The sequence below is a fragment of the Microchirus variegatus genome, assembly GCF_963457635.1.
Source record: "Microchirus variegatus genome assembly, chromosome: 7".
Classification (NCBI taxonomy): Eukaryota; Metazoa; Chordata; class Actinopteri; order Pleuronectiformes; family Soleidae; genus Microchirus; species Microchirus variegatus.
Window position 1 is genome coordinate 11,740,463 of NC_139808.1, and position 18,260 is coordinate 11,758,722.

Consider the following 18,260-nt stretch of genomic DNA (forward strand, 5'->3'; position numbering starts at 1 on the left):
TTTTGTCAGCGTTTTGTCTGGTAAAAAAGTTAAGGATGGATTTTGATTACATTTGCTGGGGATGTACAGTAGGTCATGGCCCAAGGAAGAAAATATACAATTCACAAAACCCTCTTTGATTTGAAACAATGGAAAACTGGGATTTGTGTGCTCTCTGGGTGCCATCTACTCCTCCACTGTGTTAATCAGTAATTAATCTTGATCAGCAGATTGTTTTCAGCCGAATCACTAACAAGTTTCATCCATTCAATAGACGCAATGAGGTGGAGTAACTTAAAAGTATTATAAATAGCCTTCCTTTTCACATATTGATGGACAGGACGACTTGAATAATAGCCAGCAGCTTGTTGAGCTGATTAAGTGTCATCTCCAGGTGATGAAAATGCTAACATTTTGGGATGGAGACTCTTGTGTCCTGAGCTGAACCCAACAGATGAGTACAGACAGATGCACGCGTAATATGTGACAGATGACTCGAGGCAATCGCCCCGTTTCTGAAATGCTTTGTCGATACCAACGCACATTGTGTTTAATTATATTTTCCCACTTTTGTTTTTAGGTTGTTTTGCAGCTTAAGCAATCGTAGGCCAATGCTGGAGTAGCGACTTTACCACCGATGCGTGCAGCTGTTTAGTAGAACAGTCGATCGCAGCACAATCTGTTCTCTTATTTGTCATCATAGGCCAAATTTTTTCGCCGAGACTGCATGCTAACAGAGCCAAGGAGGTTCCAGAAGTCTCGGACATACAATTTACATTATGCCGAAAGGTTAATAATTGATCAGTAACTCCAAAGATATGTCACGTACCCCAGCTTTAGACGATAAAATGTTCTTCCAGCAATGTTCTTCTGTTCAGCATAACGCGCTGAACAGAAAACATGCCCAAAAGCTCAATAAAAAGTTTGAATCGTACTTGAGATGGTTACAAATGCACGCAAAGTCATAGGTGAAAAGACAGCATTCATGTTTCTGAAATAACTGATCATTCCTGTGATTATTGATTAATTGGCACAATGTGACTGGAATTTTAGATGTGTGTTCAAATTTGTCTCAAGCAAGGGGACATTTTAGCAAAACATTTTTTTACACGTTTTCCTTTTTTGTCGCTCCCTTTGATTTCGTTAGTAAAACAGTCACAGGTGTCGAACGTTATCCGCCGTAATCTTCTAAAAGCACAAACTAGCGCTAATGGACATGATAACGAGTTAATAACTTCGACAGTTCAGCTCTCCTGCTCTGAAGCCTTTTCAGCTGTGTGTGGTTAATTCACAGCCAAATGAACCAAGTCCAGATGGGACAGAGGGTGAAAGGGTGGGACATTTGGGTCAGGGAGTGTGTGTGTGTGTGTGTGCGTGCGTGTGTCACAGTAGTAAATGAAGGAGAGGAAACAGGGGGATGGTGGTGGTGGGGGGTTGAAGAGCGAGAGGATGAATAAGGCAACGTAAATATCTTTGGTGTGAAGTGATGAATTTTGACAGCAGGTCAACCTGTCATGCCAGCGAGCAGCATTTTAACCAAAAACGACATCTAACCTCAGGCAGTTGGGATCCATCTGTGTCGAATGTCTAAAAGCATTTCTCAGCAATCATTATGTATAGTTTTAGGCAACATTAATTTAATAATTGTACACATCTTTTAAAATAATACACTTGTCTATTTTGTCCACTCCCTATCATTTGTCCGACCTCACATATATAAGGGTTTTTAATGTAGACTTTCTTAATAGATGCCTTGGTGAATTAACATTATAATGCTATTTTAATTCAACATCCTCCTTTTTGCAGTGTAATTCTTCAGTCGCTCTACTATTTCATTTTCCTCTTTGACCTTATAAACCTCCTGAATTTGAAACTACGCAGTCTTGCTGCCACAGCACATTATCTTGAACACCCTGATGGCTTCAAGCAGCCCCTCTAATCATTATTGAACACTTCACCTCTGGTCGTCTGAGTGGGCACAGAGGTGAAAACGTCGGAAGCCAAAATGACAGCGCAATTGAGACTCGGATACCCCTCTATTACTCCCAAATTCCTGAGGAAATGCCAGACACCCGCGAGCAGGAGGGTCACCTCATACCTGCGTGGATGTGGTCAGGACTTTTTAAAGGAGGATGATACAAAGATTCATTAGCCACACAATCTGAATCTGAGCAGAATTCCCCACCTCTGTGCAGTGTCTGGTGCAGAGCTTAACAAGGACATGACATTTCAGCCACTGATAATTGTGAGCTGCATGAAGAAACTGCAAAAAAAACCAGAGGGAAACAAAATGGATTCAAGATTTATGGATGCGCCGCTCTCACCGTGATTTGCAAAGAAACATTCAAGTATTTATTTTTTTTTGTTTCTGGATTTGGAGCGATCCAAGGGAAACCCTGTCATGAAATGTAAAATATAACAATGTCTCAACATCTGCAGCAGCCACTTGATGTCGTAAAATGTCTGTTGCTTGTTAAAGTAGAGCCTCTTCATTTATTGTAAGTTATTCTGCATTCAGATCAAATAAAACGAACACTGAACGTCCAGTGAGGAAAGCCTTTTATCCACTTTTTGTATCAGATATAAAATTAATCGAAAAATCCAACAGATAACCGGTAATCTGCAACCTTACGGTAGCTCCGTAATATCGATATTGATATTATGTATGAGAAATTTAAGAAAGTTTTCATTGTGTATTATGTACAGAATCCAGTCCTGTTTCAGCTTTTAAACTAAAAGGAATATATGAAAAAAGGAGAATTTACAATAATAATAAAATATATATATGTATATAATTTGCAATCCATGCTGCATACTCACCACTTTGCTTCTGTATGACTCCAGACCCCCTCCTGATCACCTCACATAGCAAGGATATCACAAAGGCAAAGAGTCGCAAATGCATCTGGGCTGCTGTCAAGCGCCCGCTTCAGTGCCAGGCTGTGGACATCTGCAGGGACTCCAGGGGGGTCAGGTAGAAGATTTAGTTCCAAAAGCAATGGAGCAATGGAGGCGAGAGGGGAAAAGAGCAACGGCAGGGGTTTAAATGCTGTGGCGATGGATGAGGATGAAGTGATCTCGCAGGCCCACAGCAGCGATGAAAACGATGACTGTTAAGGTGAGCGAAGAGAGGCGAGACAGACGAAAAACAAATCCTCCTCTCCTTTTTGTCCAGTTTCACACAGAAGATTTAGGGCAGAGATGAAGAGACAGGCGAACCATAAAAAAAACAAAAAAGCGGAGCAGAGCAGAGTGAGAAACACCAGAGGTGTGGAGAGCAGTGCCTCATCTACTTCCCTAGACTGGTTGCTTGGAGTGAAAACTCACCATTTAACTACCACTGTCAAATTTGCGATAAACGAGCCCCACTTATCCCGTAGCCATCTTTAACCCTTTATTGGCTCTCGGGGCCTAAGTGGTTCCATATTTCCAGCCTGATCTTTAGCCCCCTCCTACTCGGTGGTGTTGTTTCGGTCTCTTCTTTTTATTACTCTTGTTTACTTTTGTTTTCCTGAACAGGACTGCTTTGTTTTCTGTAGAAATGATATTAAATATGGGCAGTCGTCAAACTTAATTTGACCAACGGAGGAAGAAAAGCAGCTGGGGAAGAGCATGACTTTCATCCTCGCCTATTACGCTTGTTATAGTTGATTAGTTTTGTGAGTTGCCTGTAAAATAATGGTAGTATTCAATCTCATATGATCATAAATGCTCCGGTTCAGCCAGTTAGGATAAAGTACATTGAATGATTATGATAACAATATTTATTATAATAAATAAATTATCTTTTACAAAATGTAGCCATCCGACACACATATGGTGGCATTATTTATATTTAAAAATGTTTTTTGCATTAACTCATTTTTAAGAAATGGGGAAAATGAAAGTATTAAAGTATTTATGGACAGTATTGTTGACATTTTGTCTTGAGAAACACGAACATCATTTAACATTTCTTTAAAACAAAAATGAACAAAGCGATCGTGTCATTTATATCTCACTGGTGTGGGGAAAGTTGCATTGACGTTGTCACATCATATAATATGTAGGTTTAGATTTAATACAGAACATCTTCATTTCATTTCGTTTTCACTCCACAAACCGAAAAGGGCGCACCATATGTTCACGTTGCTCTGAACATTTTTTGATTCTCTCGTCTCAGGTTTCTGTGCTACGGTTTTTTTTTGGGTGGCACAAGTGAAAGAACTCTGCTTTTTTATGAAGATACTTTCAATATTTTCTTTTCTCCACGACATCAACAGCAGCCTTTTAAGTGCAGCGCAGCCACGATGAGGTGTTACAAGAACCGGTTATACTTGCTTTCTCTTGGGTGGAAAATAAGAAATTCTAAAGGTATAATTTTACAATTCATTTAAACCTTGAAATGCTGCACACCTGTTGTAAGAAACCGCCTTGGCTGGCTGGACTGTAATTGTCCAAGGTTTAAAAAAAAAAAGGCTTTTATTTCTGACACAGATGGAGTTCTGATAAATGTGCTTTTCTGTTGCACCGTCTTTCACAAAAAGCAAAAAACAAACTAGATGTTCTTTTCTTTCACCAGCATGTAAAAACATATTTATCGGCCTCGAAGTCGTGCTAAACTTAGCTCCACTGCGTCTGTCATGGAGATGATTAAATATGCATTTTTCTCCGCTTCTTATTTTTGTTTACGCTGGCTTCGGTATTCTTGTAATAATGTTCAGAGCCAAACACACGGAGGCACCTGCCAACATTAAAGAAATCCAAAGTCGTCGTCTGAATGAGGGGGGGGGGGATTATCGGTTATTTCTGGGTCCTGGCTCAAAATGAAGACTTCTGAGGGTTTTAGCTTCTAAAGTTTCATACTCTCTTCTCTGAACTTGATATATGAACACACACACACACACACGCTTTTCTATGTGATATTATTCTTTTATTTTTAATAATTTATTTGAAAATAATTAAATGTACTTAATTAAATACCCAGTATCTTTAGGCTGTTTTACATAAAGAAGGACTTGCATAATAGGGTTTGGATTATTTGTGCAGAGTAACTGTAATAGTGATACTTTTTTGTTTGTTTCATGTCACATACTTTTATCCCTTGTGCGGCCAAATGTCAAACTACATGTCACACATGCCAGAATTGCAAATAAAAAAAAATCAATTTAGTCAGAAATAACAGTCTTAAATTAAAGTATACAATTATAATTTATTTCCCTCCCCATACGTTTACCAATAATAGGACTCCTGTGGTGATACCAGGCTCCCACATTAAGCCTGGCTGTAAGTTTTATGCAGATGTTTTGCAGCCACAGGCTTTTTATGGGCTTGGACAGAGTAAACGGTGGCCTGTGGTGAAATAACAAGAGAAACATAAAGTTTGGAGAACTTTCATTGGCACGTGCAGCTCGCTGCCTCTGTCTGACATTACCGAAGTGACTGGGGTCAGCGTTCTCATAATAAATAATAATGCAGCAACAAAAACACCTGAGGAGGAACTTGATCATGGGCTCCAAACAGAAGCTGGTTTATGTCAAGAGTTTTGGTTCCTTTGAACCTGAGATTCCATAGAAAAAGCAAACGAGGTTCATGTATATAGGAGCTGTATGATATGGCCTAAAAAAGTTATGACAAAATCAGCCAATATCAATTATCATTGCAGAAAATGTCAGCTAAAGGTGAATTTGACATTCCCACCTCTTAAACATTAATATATATATATATATATATATATATATATATATATATATATATTTTTTTTTTTTTACAAATAGGTTGTATGTTGATATAGTCTGCTGTTGGGTAAACTTAAAAAATAACACAGATTTGGAAGATTCTGTAGATTCTACTTTATTAAACAATGAGTCAGCTGGACTTTGATCATAACTTACCCAAGTTAATCGAGTTGTATGTCCACGAAAACCACCAATTTGTTGCAGCGCACTCATTGGCCATTTTAGAACAGAAAACACTTTTTTTTTTACAAGCTTATTAACACGGAGCACTTTAAGTTGTGTAATTAAACCACTCTGCAGCATGCGACTCTATCTGACATCCAAAAAACAGCAGGAAACAGGAGTAATATCAGGCTAACAAGCTCTGAGACTCTGTTGTCTGACCCTGGTACATGAATGAATGTGATGAGCCCCAAAAGCTCCCAAGTGGTCTCTTTGGCATATGGACCGCAGACTTTAGAGTGCAGCATATTTCCTGGAAGCCGTATGTACCAGAGTCACTCTGAACTGTGAGTAGAAAATATTAGGTTAGTTTTTGGCTGATGCTAAAGCCAATAATATTTTCATTGTGCCAACACATTTATAGCAAAATACGACCATATGGGCACAGAAAACATGATGCTGTCACGGTCTTTCCCATTTACCCTGTCCTTATGTGGTTGCTTGTCCCTGTTGTCCCTTCTGTGTGTGTGTGTGTGTGTGTGTGTCCGAGCGCGTCTGTATGTGTTGCTTACCTGTGCTCCTGCTCACATCACACCACCTTTGCACCGGCTAATCAGCTTCACAACCTGCTGCAGTATTTTAAACCTCCGACTCATCCCTACAGATTTCACCAGATCATTCTGGCTACTGTGCAGTAATAATACTTCAGCCAAATTATGTCCGTCCTCATCTGAAGTGACACGACTTAAACTGCTATAGAGAGAATCAGATGTTTTGCCTATCCAGTTTGTCTGTATGCTGCTCTGAATATATTTTTGATGATATCTTAGGTGGTGATCTGATCATTTTTGCATGTGCACAATCAAACTACTCCCTTCATCACAGAAGGAAAACTTTCGAACCAAAAGAAACTGTTCAGACAAAAAAAATGAATATCAATTTTTACATAAATTTGAGTTCATACTGTAAATCAGGGGTCTCAAACTCAAATGACCTGGGAGCCAATGCGCATCTATCGTGGTCAAGAGGGGGCCGGCCTAGAGAACAAAAAGTGGGGGGAAAAAACAACTCTTCACAATATTGCATCATGATATCACACATAATTATGTAATATTATTTATGATGTAAAATAAATGTATGCATATCAAAAACTTAGGGAGATATGGGATATACTAAACTTAGGGAGATACGGGAAAATTAATTATACAGTATTATTAATTATCATCATCCTTATGTCTTTGTTATTGAAATAGTATCAATAAACTAAATGGTTAGGTGTCATATAACTGCCTTTTCCTCACTAAGCTCTGCTGTCTAAACTCACATACACAAAAACAAACAGGAATGCCATTAATGCGATAATGGAAAAATGAAGCTTTATAGAGCAGAAACATCCAACTCCATAGGAACAACTAAGTGGAATATACAGAATGCAGGGCATTTGAGTCCAAAAACAATTAGATTAACAGCCATGAAAAAGGTCAGCATGGTAAAGTGGAATTTTGATCTGATTTACTGAAAATGCTTTATTGGATGTCTTTACTTAGGTATGCTTAAAATGTTCAGTCAGAACAAACACTGTCAGGAAACTTTCTGGAGTTTCTGGTAACAGCGTTTTTTACCAGTAACAATCAGCAGTGAGACTTTTGAAATGCATCTTTCCAGCAAACACTAAGAATTATAAAAGGTTACTTTGCACAGTTATGTGATAAAGGTATTTTTTTTTGCATGTTGGGTTTAAATCTGTCCCACATTTAAAAGTTGCAGGTTCATCACAAGTGGGTGCAAATGCTCCTCCATTATAGTAACTGCAAGATATAAAACTGTTGTTTTTTGGGCTGAATGACAGATCATTATTTAGCGGAGAACCAGCTGCTGGCAGTCTGCATGTAAATACGTTGTTAGCACACGGACTTGGATGGTTTGAAGTGAAGTGTGGTGGTATGCGGTGATACTGACATGCTGAGAACCAGCCTGAGACACGAAGGCTCGCTCTGACTTAAAGGACTCATATTATACCCTATTTCTCCAAGTTAAACTAGTTCCCTGGTGTCCTAATGAACATGTCTGTGACATGCTTGGGTCAAAATACCATAAGGATGAAGCATCAAAGCAGTTCAATCACCCTGCCAAAACAGCCCTGTTCAGAACGCTCTGTTTAGTAATATTTCTTTAAAAAAATATTTTATTTTTTTTAAAAAGTCAAACGAAACTTAAGGGGCAGGAAATGACATTAGCCACAGAGGCTACTGGGAGCTAACAGCAGTTAGCATTTTGGAAAAGTGATCATTTGCAGGCTCTAGCAGGCACATTGCTGTCATAATATAACATGTATCCACTGGACAGATAAATCCTCTGAGGCTGGAAGTTTGTGTAGGACTCTGTGCTGCACTGTGGAGCCAAGAATAGAACTTTTTCGCAGACTTTCGGTTTGCGGATGCCGTTGCCCTCGCCTGCAATCTTGTGTGTTTTACGGACAAAGCGGAGCTCCGCGAGACAAGAATTCTAGGAATTTAGCGCCTTGTGACGTCCCAGTGAGTGCGGAAGTCAACATTGCGTGTTTTAACTCCTTTACTTAGACTGAGGAGGACCACAAACACATGAGTGAGTCATCTTTTTTTACACTTTGGCGACTAATAGGACCTCCAGAGTCCCTAATATAAGGATTTAAATGATTAAAAAGTGGATTTTGCATAATATGGGACCTTTAAAACATGGCTGCCAGCTGGGACACACCCCTCCTCTCTCTGCCAGCTGACGTTTACATTACCTTTATGTGTTTACGGCTTTAAACTAAGCCTTGTCTCGCATTGTAAACCACTCACGTCCCACAAAAAAAGCCCATGCAAAAAATTATACATTTTACATCACAGTGTACAGTAGTCGTTGACCCACTGCTAGATCCAACAGTAAGTTCAACTCTTGTGTTTGAAATCAGATTTACTCAAGTAACACATAAGTAACAAATAAAGCAGCAGTAGACCGGCACCTTCCGTGATCCGATGAGCAGTTTACAAACTTCAGTTTCCAGCTGGAAAATTCTGTCTAACGATAAAATAAAACATCACACATATTCTTGAGATATCACGGACCAAAGCAGTAAGAGATTTTATGAGGTGAGCCTTTAAGTAAGCGGAGTCAAACTCAAATGACCTGGGGTCCACTGAGTGTCGAGTCTGGTTAGTCGAGCTGGAAACGATTTTAAAGTATCAATAATAATAATATTTCTGATGAAATTTCACTTCATTTCAAAATAAAAGTGTTTGTTTTGATCTGGCAGTTTGAGACCTCTGGCTAAAATCAGTTTTTCCTTGTGTCAACACTATGACGAGGAGACGAGTAAAGACGTAAAAAGGAAAATATTACACAGTCTTGATTGCGAGTATAAGAGATTTAGTAAATGAGCTATACGAACGTTTTAATAAAAAATTGTTATAGCATCCTCTACGTCAGTTATATCGACATGGTCTAGCAGGTAACGCACGCAGGTGTTACCGATCACAAGTTAACGGTGGCTCTGTGACGGTGAACCAGCGTGCTCCCTGAAACTGAGGAGGCGAAATGGAACTGAGCCAGCATTCGATTATTTGCACCTGTGAGTTTCCTTCTGTGACCTGTCCACACACAAGCCTCTGTCTAATCTCTGGTGGGCAGGTTTTGCCAGAAAAAAATTGTTGACTGTTGAGTTACATCTGCAGGCCATTATAAGACTCACATTTTGGGATCACGGCACTTTGTCCCGAGCTTCTCTCATTTCACACACAACAGATGACATGTGACGTTCTGAAAGGCTACTTGTTACTGTTACTTTGAACCTTTGTGCAGATTATTGTTGTTATTGTTGTTATTACTGAGCCACAATGTTGCAGAAGTGTTCAGTTGTTCAGGACACAAACATGCCCCCCACACACACACACACACAGATGGATTCACAGGCCTCTGCAGCTCTGTAAAAGATGAATGGATTGTTATTAAAATCATTACGTTTCTTCACCATGAATGAACAGTAACAGAAGAAAGGAACACCAGCCTCCAAAGCCCTGAGTGAGACTGCAACCATTTCCTTCACAGTGGGCAGATGAAAGAAACCAGCGACGGAAGGGGAATTCAAAGGCAAGGTCATGGAAAGTTTGCTCGCAGGCGCTCACGTGTGTGTGTGTCTGTGTGTGTCTGTGTGTGTCTGTGTGTGCGTGAACATACACGTACATGTATGTGAAACAAATTGAAGGTGTGCGTCTCTGGTTTTAATCCAGATGAAGAGCTGCTGTGGAGATTTTTTCCAGGTCTTTTTTTTCTGGAAGCAGCTTGTGTGTAGTAAAATATTGAAAAAAATGGAAGACGGCCATTCAATCAATACATAATCAAACCTTTAGCCTTTGCATTGTTACCGCTTAGAATAAAGAATTTATTTTGAGTACTGCTCCACCACATGGTTCATTACATGGTGGCCATGCTGTCAGTTCTGTTCACTCTTTGACTCAATTTACACCTGGAACACATTTCATTTTGCAGAGTGTCTGCAAATGATATTTGATCTTATTATGTTTGAAAGTGGTATTGATGTAGATACTGCTTCCTCGCTGGATTGTTGCAGTTATTTTCATGACTGTAGTGTTGATTTTGTGTTTAAAGGGACACAAAACTTGCCAATGGAAGCAGCAGAAGATTAGCAGCTCAGCTTCAGTGTCACCACAAGTTTAAAGTGTTGTTTTGCTTGAGTTTGGTGGTGAGTGGTTTAGAAAAAAAAAGAAAGAAAAAGAAATCACAGTTTCAAGTCAGGAAAGTTGTGATATAGTGGTGAACATATTAAGATTTCAAATACACAGTGCAGTTGTTAGTACCTTTTCAACCATAATATTCTCTTAACAGTCTTAAATGATGGCACCTGGTGAACCCTTGACTTGATAACTCTTAGCCACTTAATTACCACTGAGGTGTTTAGATCACTCGTGACACTAAATGAAGTCTTCTCTAATCTGTTTTCTCTATGGCCTCTGTTAAAAATGTGCAGATCTGGGGACAGAAGAAAAGGAAATGAGGAAACAAAGGATGGCTGATGACAAAAAAAAAGATGCAAAGATTGAAACATGAAGGCTGTTCCTTTGGAAAACAGAGGCAAAGTTGTTCGGAAAGACCAATGCTCACGAGACATGAGAACCAAAGGGGATCTACACATAGCATGAACAAAGGGAAAATGTGCAACAGATGCTCAGTGTGTGTGTGTGTGTGTGTGTGTGTGTGTGTGTGTGTGTGTGTGTGTGTGTGTGTGTGTGCGTGCGTGCGTGCGTGTGCGTGTGTGAGTTATAGGCTGCTTAGTGGCAAGCGGTGGCATCACAAGCTTATCTGCACATCACATCTCTAACAGCTGGACACACACATATGGATTTGCACGGCCATTCTTAGGACACTGCGTTGACATCCATTCATTTTGACAGCCGAAAGAAAACTGTCTTTAACCAAAACCATAGCCGGTCAGTGCCAAACCCTAATCCTTACCTAACCACAGTTCAAATCAGCACTATCCCTCAGAAATTAGGTTTTGCCTCATTAGGATCAGAATTTGTTATCTATGAGGACTATTGGTCCTGACAAGGTCAGTATTTATGTGAAAAAAGGTCGTCAAGAGGTAGCAAATAGTACACACACTTGTAAAATTCTCGTAACTTGTAGCTATGCCACAAGCCTCATCCTTTTGTCCCTCAAGGAGCTTCAAGGAAGGTTGTGTTCTATTGGGGTATGAGAGGCATGCAGGAGTGATAAAGGCCTCCACACGGAGGACAGCTGCTGCTCCTCTACAGTATTTCCTATCAGTAGGGATTTGTTTGTAAATTCAGATTAATTGTTCAGGTGGTAGAATACTTGTCCTGTCAAATGTGATTAGGCTACAAAAGATGCAACCATTTTCTCGTTAGATTTTAGGTCACAACTTTCTGATGATGACGAGTAGAGCATTAAAACACAGGAACAGAGGTTTTAATCGTGGTGAAGTAAAATACACTAAAACCAGGCTTGTATGGATCCTAAATACTACTGAACAAATGTGTTCGTTTCAAATTTAGACTTGCTTATTTACTCTGTGATCAGACATGACAATACTGTGCAAACTTCACATCATACATCACTGCCAGAACTCCTTGTTCCTCTGTACGCTGAAGATAGTTCTTAATGGCATGCAGATTGTTGTCCTGCTGCAGAATAAAGTTGATACATCCCTGATGGTATTGCATGATGAATAAGTTCTTGCTTAAGTGTCTTAGCATTAAGGAAACACAAATGCAGCCCCAAACTTAAAATGGAACCTCCACCATTTAAAATTTCAGCCCAGAGCACCTGCTGCCATTCTCTAAATCCAAGCTCCTATGTTATTGATCATAGTTGAGTTGCTTGGCCTTGTTTCCATGTGTGAGGGCTTTTTGGCCTCGAGTCTTCCATGAAGACCACTTTTGGAGAGTAGATACCTGTCCCACAGGTTTGCACCAGTTCTGAGCTGATGGTCCTGCTAGACATCGTCCAGTTTGAAAGAGTAGTAAGCATGATGTGTCTTTTATCTGCCACACTAAGATTCCTTGAACAGCACACCTTGGAACCCCAATCTGCTTTGAAATCTTTGCCTTACCTCGTGTCTTCTTGCCGTGGAGTATGTCCTGTGACATGAAAACGGTCTTCCAGCATATACAGCAAAGCTTAAAATGCTTCAACAAATGACTAAAAGGTATTTACATTTTACAGCCTGTGTATAATGAAGTATGCAATATTTAGGGTTTTTGGATTGTATCAAATTTTACATTTTCATCTGTCTGATATCCAATCCAGGCATTTTGACCAGTATTGGAGCGATACCGATTCCCATCCCGAGTTATGATGTCAAAGGATGAAAGACTGACACTTTACTTTTTGTCCTCATTAAAATACATGTAGTGTATAGGGGCCCTCAAGACCAGAGATCAAAATGCAGCTGCATAATTTCTTTAATCCCAATGACTAGTACATTCATTTTGATATACAGTGTATATATATAAGACAGCTTTATTCAGTGATGGTATGGGACATGGCGACGGTTTCCTTAAACAACACGCGTTTCATAAACAATTTGCAGACCCTGGCTTTAACCTAACCAGTATGTTAAGGAAAGATCATAACATGATGCAGAAAAAAGTTGTGTGTGACTTCAAACACAACATTAACCACTTATTCACTACCTTCAACCTTTTTTTTTTTTTTTTTTTTCTTTTGCCTGAGCTACAGATGGGCCTCTGCATGTAAACCCTGATCTCTGGTGTGTGAGTTATGTGCTTTATATGACTTTCATTCATCTCTGTTTCCAATTCAAATACTTAGGTTTGAAAGTGGCGCAGTGGAGTGCCATGAGAGAGATACACAAATCAATAGATTAAATTTCGTGACTCTTACACGTAATGTGTGTTGTAGGTTTGTAAACCATCTGTGTCGCAGTCGAATTGTTTTCACACGTTGAGGGCGCTGCCAAACACTCTCAAAGAAGTGACTGATACTGTCACGTCAGCATCAATCAACTTCCCTGAGGAACATCTCCAGCGATGTGCTGAATTCATGGTGTTCGAAAAAGCCTACGTGTGAAGCCAAAGTGTTGTCCCCATCTGTTTGCCATTGATCTTGTACCCCCATGGGACTGGCACTGTTGAGTCCATATAGTTTTTTTTTCTCTGGCAGCAAAGTGTTTTTAAGGCACTGGGGAGAGTTTTGTCCCAGTGCCCCATCAAAAAACTGCTGCACGTGGGTTTTGTTATTTCCATGACAACAAAACAAAAGCGCAACACTTTCCAGCAACATTCAGGTCCAGCAGATCTGCTTCATCAAATTAGCTGTCCTATTTTTTTATTTATTTTTTGTCATATTAGACGTAGACAGACATGGTCAGTACAAGGGTCTTCATTTTCTTGATTACCAGGTTAATGACTCCTGCTTCATTAAATGTGTTTCCTTAACGCTGTTAAGCACTGATAAGCTTCAGTGGGCCACATCAGTGCAGTGTGTCCTGCATGATGGCTGTAGTAAATGGACCCTTGGCAGCGTTTCAGCAATTAAGCACTTTTCATTGCCTTGAGTGCCAGGACCATTGCCTTTCTGAAAAATGTTTGAACAGTAACACAAACAAAGGCAGGTCTGGAAAAAAAGACACTAGATGTGGCTTTGGTACTTTGTTAGAATTTGACTACCTGTGGTGTGTATTTGGATTCTGTGTTGTAATAGTGCTGCCACATTGTGAATTCTCACTCTTAACCTGAAACTAAAGACATCCTCGACACCATTACCAATATATAAGAAGAAGACTCAAGCCCAGCAAGAGTTTCATGGTTATACAGAACCTAAACTCTAAGGACTCTGCCAAATGCAGACTAGACCGTTGGAAAGTTTCTGACACTCTTCCACCAAATGAAGCTCTTCAGAATCCTCGTGAGCCCCTACATCATGGTATTCACCTGCCCAGAAGTGAATGGGTTGACCTGAACAGAGCGAGGAGCTGAGTAGGCAGAACTAGAGATGACCTCCTGAAATGGGAGCGGGTGAACTCAACCAAGTGTCTTTGTGGTCTTCCTAAACAAACTATGGAACACATTCTCCGCGAGTGCGAACTGTGTCTGTGTCACCAATCAAGACCTACATGAAGCCAACCAAGAAGCCCTGAACTGGTTCCAGCATTGGCACGACAAGATATGATGACCTCAAACTAAAGTATTAATGTTTGCCTGGGCCTCAAGAATTAGAGGTGAAGCTCCGTCACGCCCTAACTGGAAAGCTTTTGGTTAAACTCCTCGGCTGATCTCCAAAATCACCTCTGATGCCTGTGCCATCAGCATTAAAATTTGTTCAAGGGACAAAGAAGAGCTGTTTGAATAAATGGGTGACTGGTGGTGTAGTGTTGAGTGGCTGCCATGGCACGGAAGAGTGATTCGGATAACAGATTTCACTTAATTCCATGTGAACCTGCCAACCAGGCTGCAAGCCAGCCTGCCAACTCACTGCACCAATAAAAACATGCTCTTTACTGTTTAGAAACAGATCAGTTCTATGGTGGGATGACTCTGTGGTGGATGGAAAGTGGAGAGGTCTCTTAGCCCAGATTCAAGACAGACAGAACATGTTTGACTCAGTAATTTCAGTGGGAAATTAAGGAGCCTCATGCAACGCAATGTCCACCCATGTTTCTTGAGAAGGAAACCGCACGCTGCTCTGAGGTCTGAAGAAACAAACAAGCTTATTGTAAGCATTTTAAAGCTCCCATGGAGTGGTCCTATCGCAAATATATGTGAGTTATGGAGGTCTACTTACATACACTAACTTGTCTTTATGGTCGAAAACCTCCTAGTTGCTGCAAACCAGCCAATCCAAATCTCTCCTCACTGAAGCTCTCGTCAGCCGCTCCAGTGACAGAACTTTGTTGTGATTAGCCAGCCAACGAGAGCCTTCTCAATTGTCTTGTGATTGGCCAGGTTCCTGGAAGTGACGTAATTAGCACACTCTGGAACAGTGGATGCACTGCTACTCATTATCAAGCTTATCAGCTTTGTTGCGACTCCCCGCCGCAGTCCCTTTGACGCCTTTGACCCAGAGTCAGAAGACACTGTCGCTCTTCTTCTTCTGCGGTTCAATGTACGCAAACCGTATATATGCCCTGACTAGTGCCCGGAGAAGGAAGATCTGTTGTTCAGAAGAAGTAATCCTTACATAATGATTCCAGGCTTTTTCAGATTTTCAGTTTGCAGAGCCTGAGAATACAATAAAACCCAGCGTTCTCAGCAGTGGCTCAACTGTTTGTTTCGAAACTTTAGGGCTTCGTAAAGAAGGTAATGGCGCAGATACACACCAAAAAACAGCGTTAATTGGAACTTCCGGTCTATGGGCGCTTTAACTGTCGGTGTGCGATTGTGTGTAGATTCTCATTTCTCTGGTCTGTATTCGCTGGAGTGGAGTGTATTCAGTTTGCCTTATAAAAAAAAAAAAACAGGCACCCATGGTTTACTGCTGTCCGTCTTGTTCTCGTTATTTTGCGCTCCGTTTCTTGATGTCTCTGTTTCTTATTTTCAGTTTCTTTCTCCTGTTTTTGTGTGACTCACACAATGGACACAGTTGGTATAAACCTGCCATTGGGTCTGGTAACATTTTCAAAAGCCCCTTTACGACAGAGACAAGCATTTTGTTTTCATGAGGATTTTGATCCTCCAATCACATGGTCGACATGCTGTACACTTGCTGGTTTGTTTTGTGGCACTTTATTTTTTTTGCCATTTTAATGACATATGACATGATATTCAGCACACTGCAGGCGATTGTCTGGGTGAGTTGCACTCACTCAATGGCAGGAGAATTTCCAGACAGGAGACTCTCCAGAGATTCCAGGCAAAGGTTGATGCCTGGCTTGAATATGCAGGAGGCAGGACACTCATCCATTCACTTTCTATGTAAAAGTTTTTCCCTGCTACAGTCTCACAAGCACTCTTCTGGACATTGTCCACAGATACTGGACAAAAGGGGGCTCCAGAGGATGCCCGGACTACATATCCAAAAACAGATTTGCTGGTATTAACCATGATTCAGAATCTAAATTAGACACATTTTATACAACCATTTTTTTTTCTAATTGTAAAAATGCTATTGTTTGCTTGTGTATATAGTACAGTTTCTTCATGTTATGTGATGCAGGCAAGAATAATTCACCATTTGCAATAAATCTTTGAAGGATGACAAAGCATCCATTAAACGTGGTACTGTGGAATGATAAAACTTAACAGTACGATGATGAAACGAATCAATGCTGGTTTTGATATTTAAAAAAATATATATATTTTCTTAAACCCACATTTCATGGGTTAAAAATTGGATCAACACTAAATGTAATGTTATGTCTGATCAGGCGTGGGTAGCTCTCCGTGAGTGAGATTGCAGTTATTACTTTTGAATACTTGCCGATCAAGACTCGTCACGGGCGTTTGATTTATTTCAGAAACTCTCTGTTTGTATTTCTCAATCCTGGTGCAATGGTTCAGACTTTTGATGGAACCCTCATGTGGTTTGGAAAGGTTGTCGGCTGCATAGCTATGCACAATGGAATAGGCATTTTTCACAAGAATGCAGCTCTGAATACATGCTTTGCTATGATCAAAGTGATTTACGAGACGGATTTCACGACATGTCACACTCTTTCACACCATTTTTAGCATCTGTCAAAATCATGCAGTGGGTGGTTCGACTCTGAGCTGATTATAACCTTTCTTAAAAAAAAATTATTGTATTTCAAGAAATGCATAATATAGGCTACTACATTTCATTTGTGTTTGGCTGGTGGTTGAAGAAGATTTAATTATGCGCAGTAAATTAAAACCAGAGATGAAGTCGTCCACTGCTGACTTCATTTTTCAAGTAGCTCTGCAAAAAAATAATGTTTACAACAAACAGTTTAAGCCGTAATGAGTCCCTGTGTAAATAGTTTAGATTGCCGGGTTAACCTGGGGTGTGTTTACAACCTGACTCACATCTCTGTTCTAATGATCCTGCAGCATGTTGTCTTTCGTGACGAGAACAGAGAAAAAAACAGTAATCGCAAAAGACAGAAGCAAGAGAGACGTTTATTGCTATCAATGTGTTTTAGATTTGAAATTCTTTATTCACATTCAATAATGACGACAATGACACACACACTCACTCACACACACACACACACAGTTCACGTTAAAAGGGCTCTTATAAAAGCAGAAGATTAAAACCAGAATCAACATGGAGATGAAGAGAGACAGCTGCAGAATAACTACTGGGCAACAAGTGGTGGTATTACGAACACGTGCATCATATCTGTGTTTGCACACGCACACACATTCACCATTCAACCCCTCACACACCATGTGTATGTGCATGCTCACCTGTGTGTGTGTGTGTGTGTGTGTGTGTGTGTGTGTGTGTACTTGTATTTGTGGTCTCTTCAGAAGCTTTTCTGTGATAAACACTGATCTTATCAGTTCCAGTAGTCCCCATGGAGGCCAAAACCTGGTTCTAATAAGGCAGAACCTATTTTCTGAATACGATTTATGCTCAGGTTAATAAGGTTAGGGTTATTCATTGTACAAATGAATGGAAGTCAATGCAGTGTCCTAAGAAGAATAGCTGCACAAACCTGTGTGTGTGTGTGTGTGTGTGTCTGTCTGAGGTTACAAAATGAAATGAAACCCCTCTTAAAAATGCTTTAATACAAATATTAAAAACTGCTACAAATCTTAAATTTACCAGAGTTTCAGTACCAGTTGGGAAATCATCTTAGAAGTATTTCATCAGATAATTTACTTTTGTAAGTGAGACGTGTTGACAAGCTGTGAATCATCTTCTATAGCAGGTGTCTGCTTTTCTTTCTTCTTCTTTTTTTTTTCTCCTGTT

General features: G+C 40.1%; 1 protein-coding gene across 1 annotated transcript in view; it reads right to left on the reverse strand.

The window, feature by feature from the left end:
• rspo4 (R-spondin 4) overlaps positions 1-2,884 on the reverse strand; it is a gene marked incomplete at both ends in the record, with an annotated part of 34,016 nt that extends 31,132 nt beyond the window's left edge. Inside the window, one exon of the mRNA XM_083892666.1 lies at positions 2,800-2,884. Coding sequence (XP_083748792.1) covers positions 2,800-2,884 — 85 coding nt within the window. The remainder of the gene's footprint in view (positions 1-2,799) is intronic.
• Between the last annotated feature and the right edge of the window lie 15,376 nt (positions 2,885-18,260).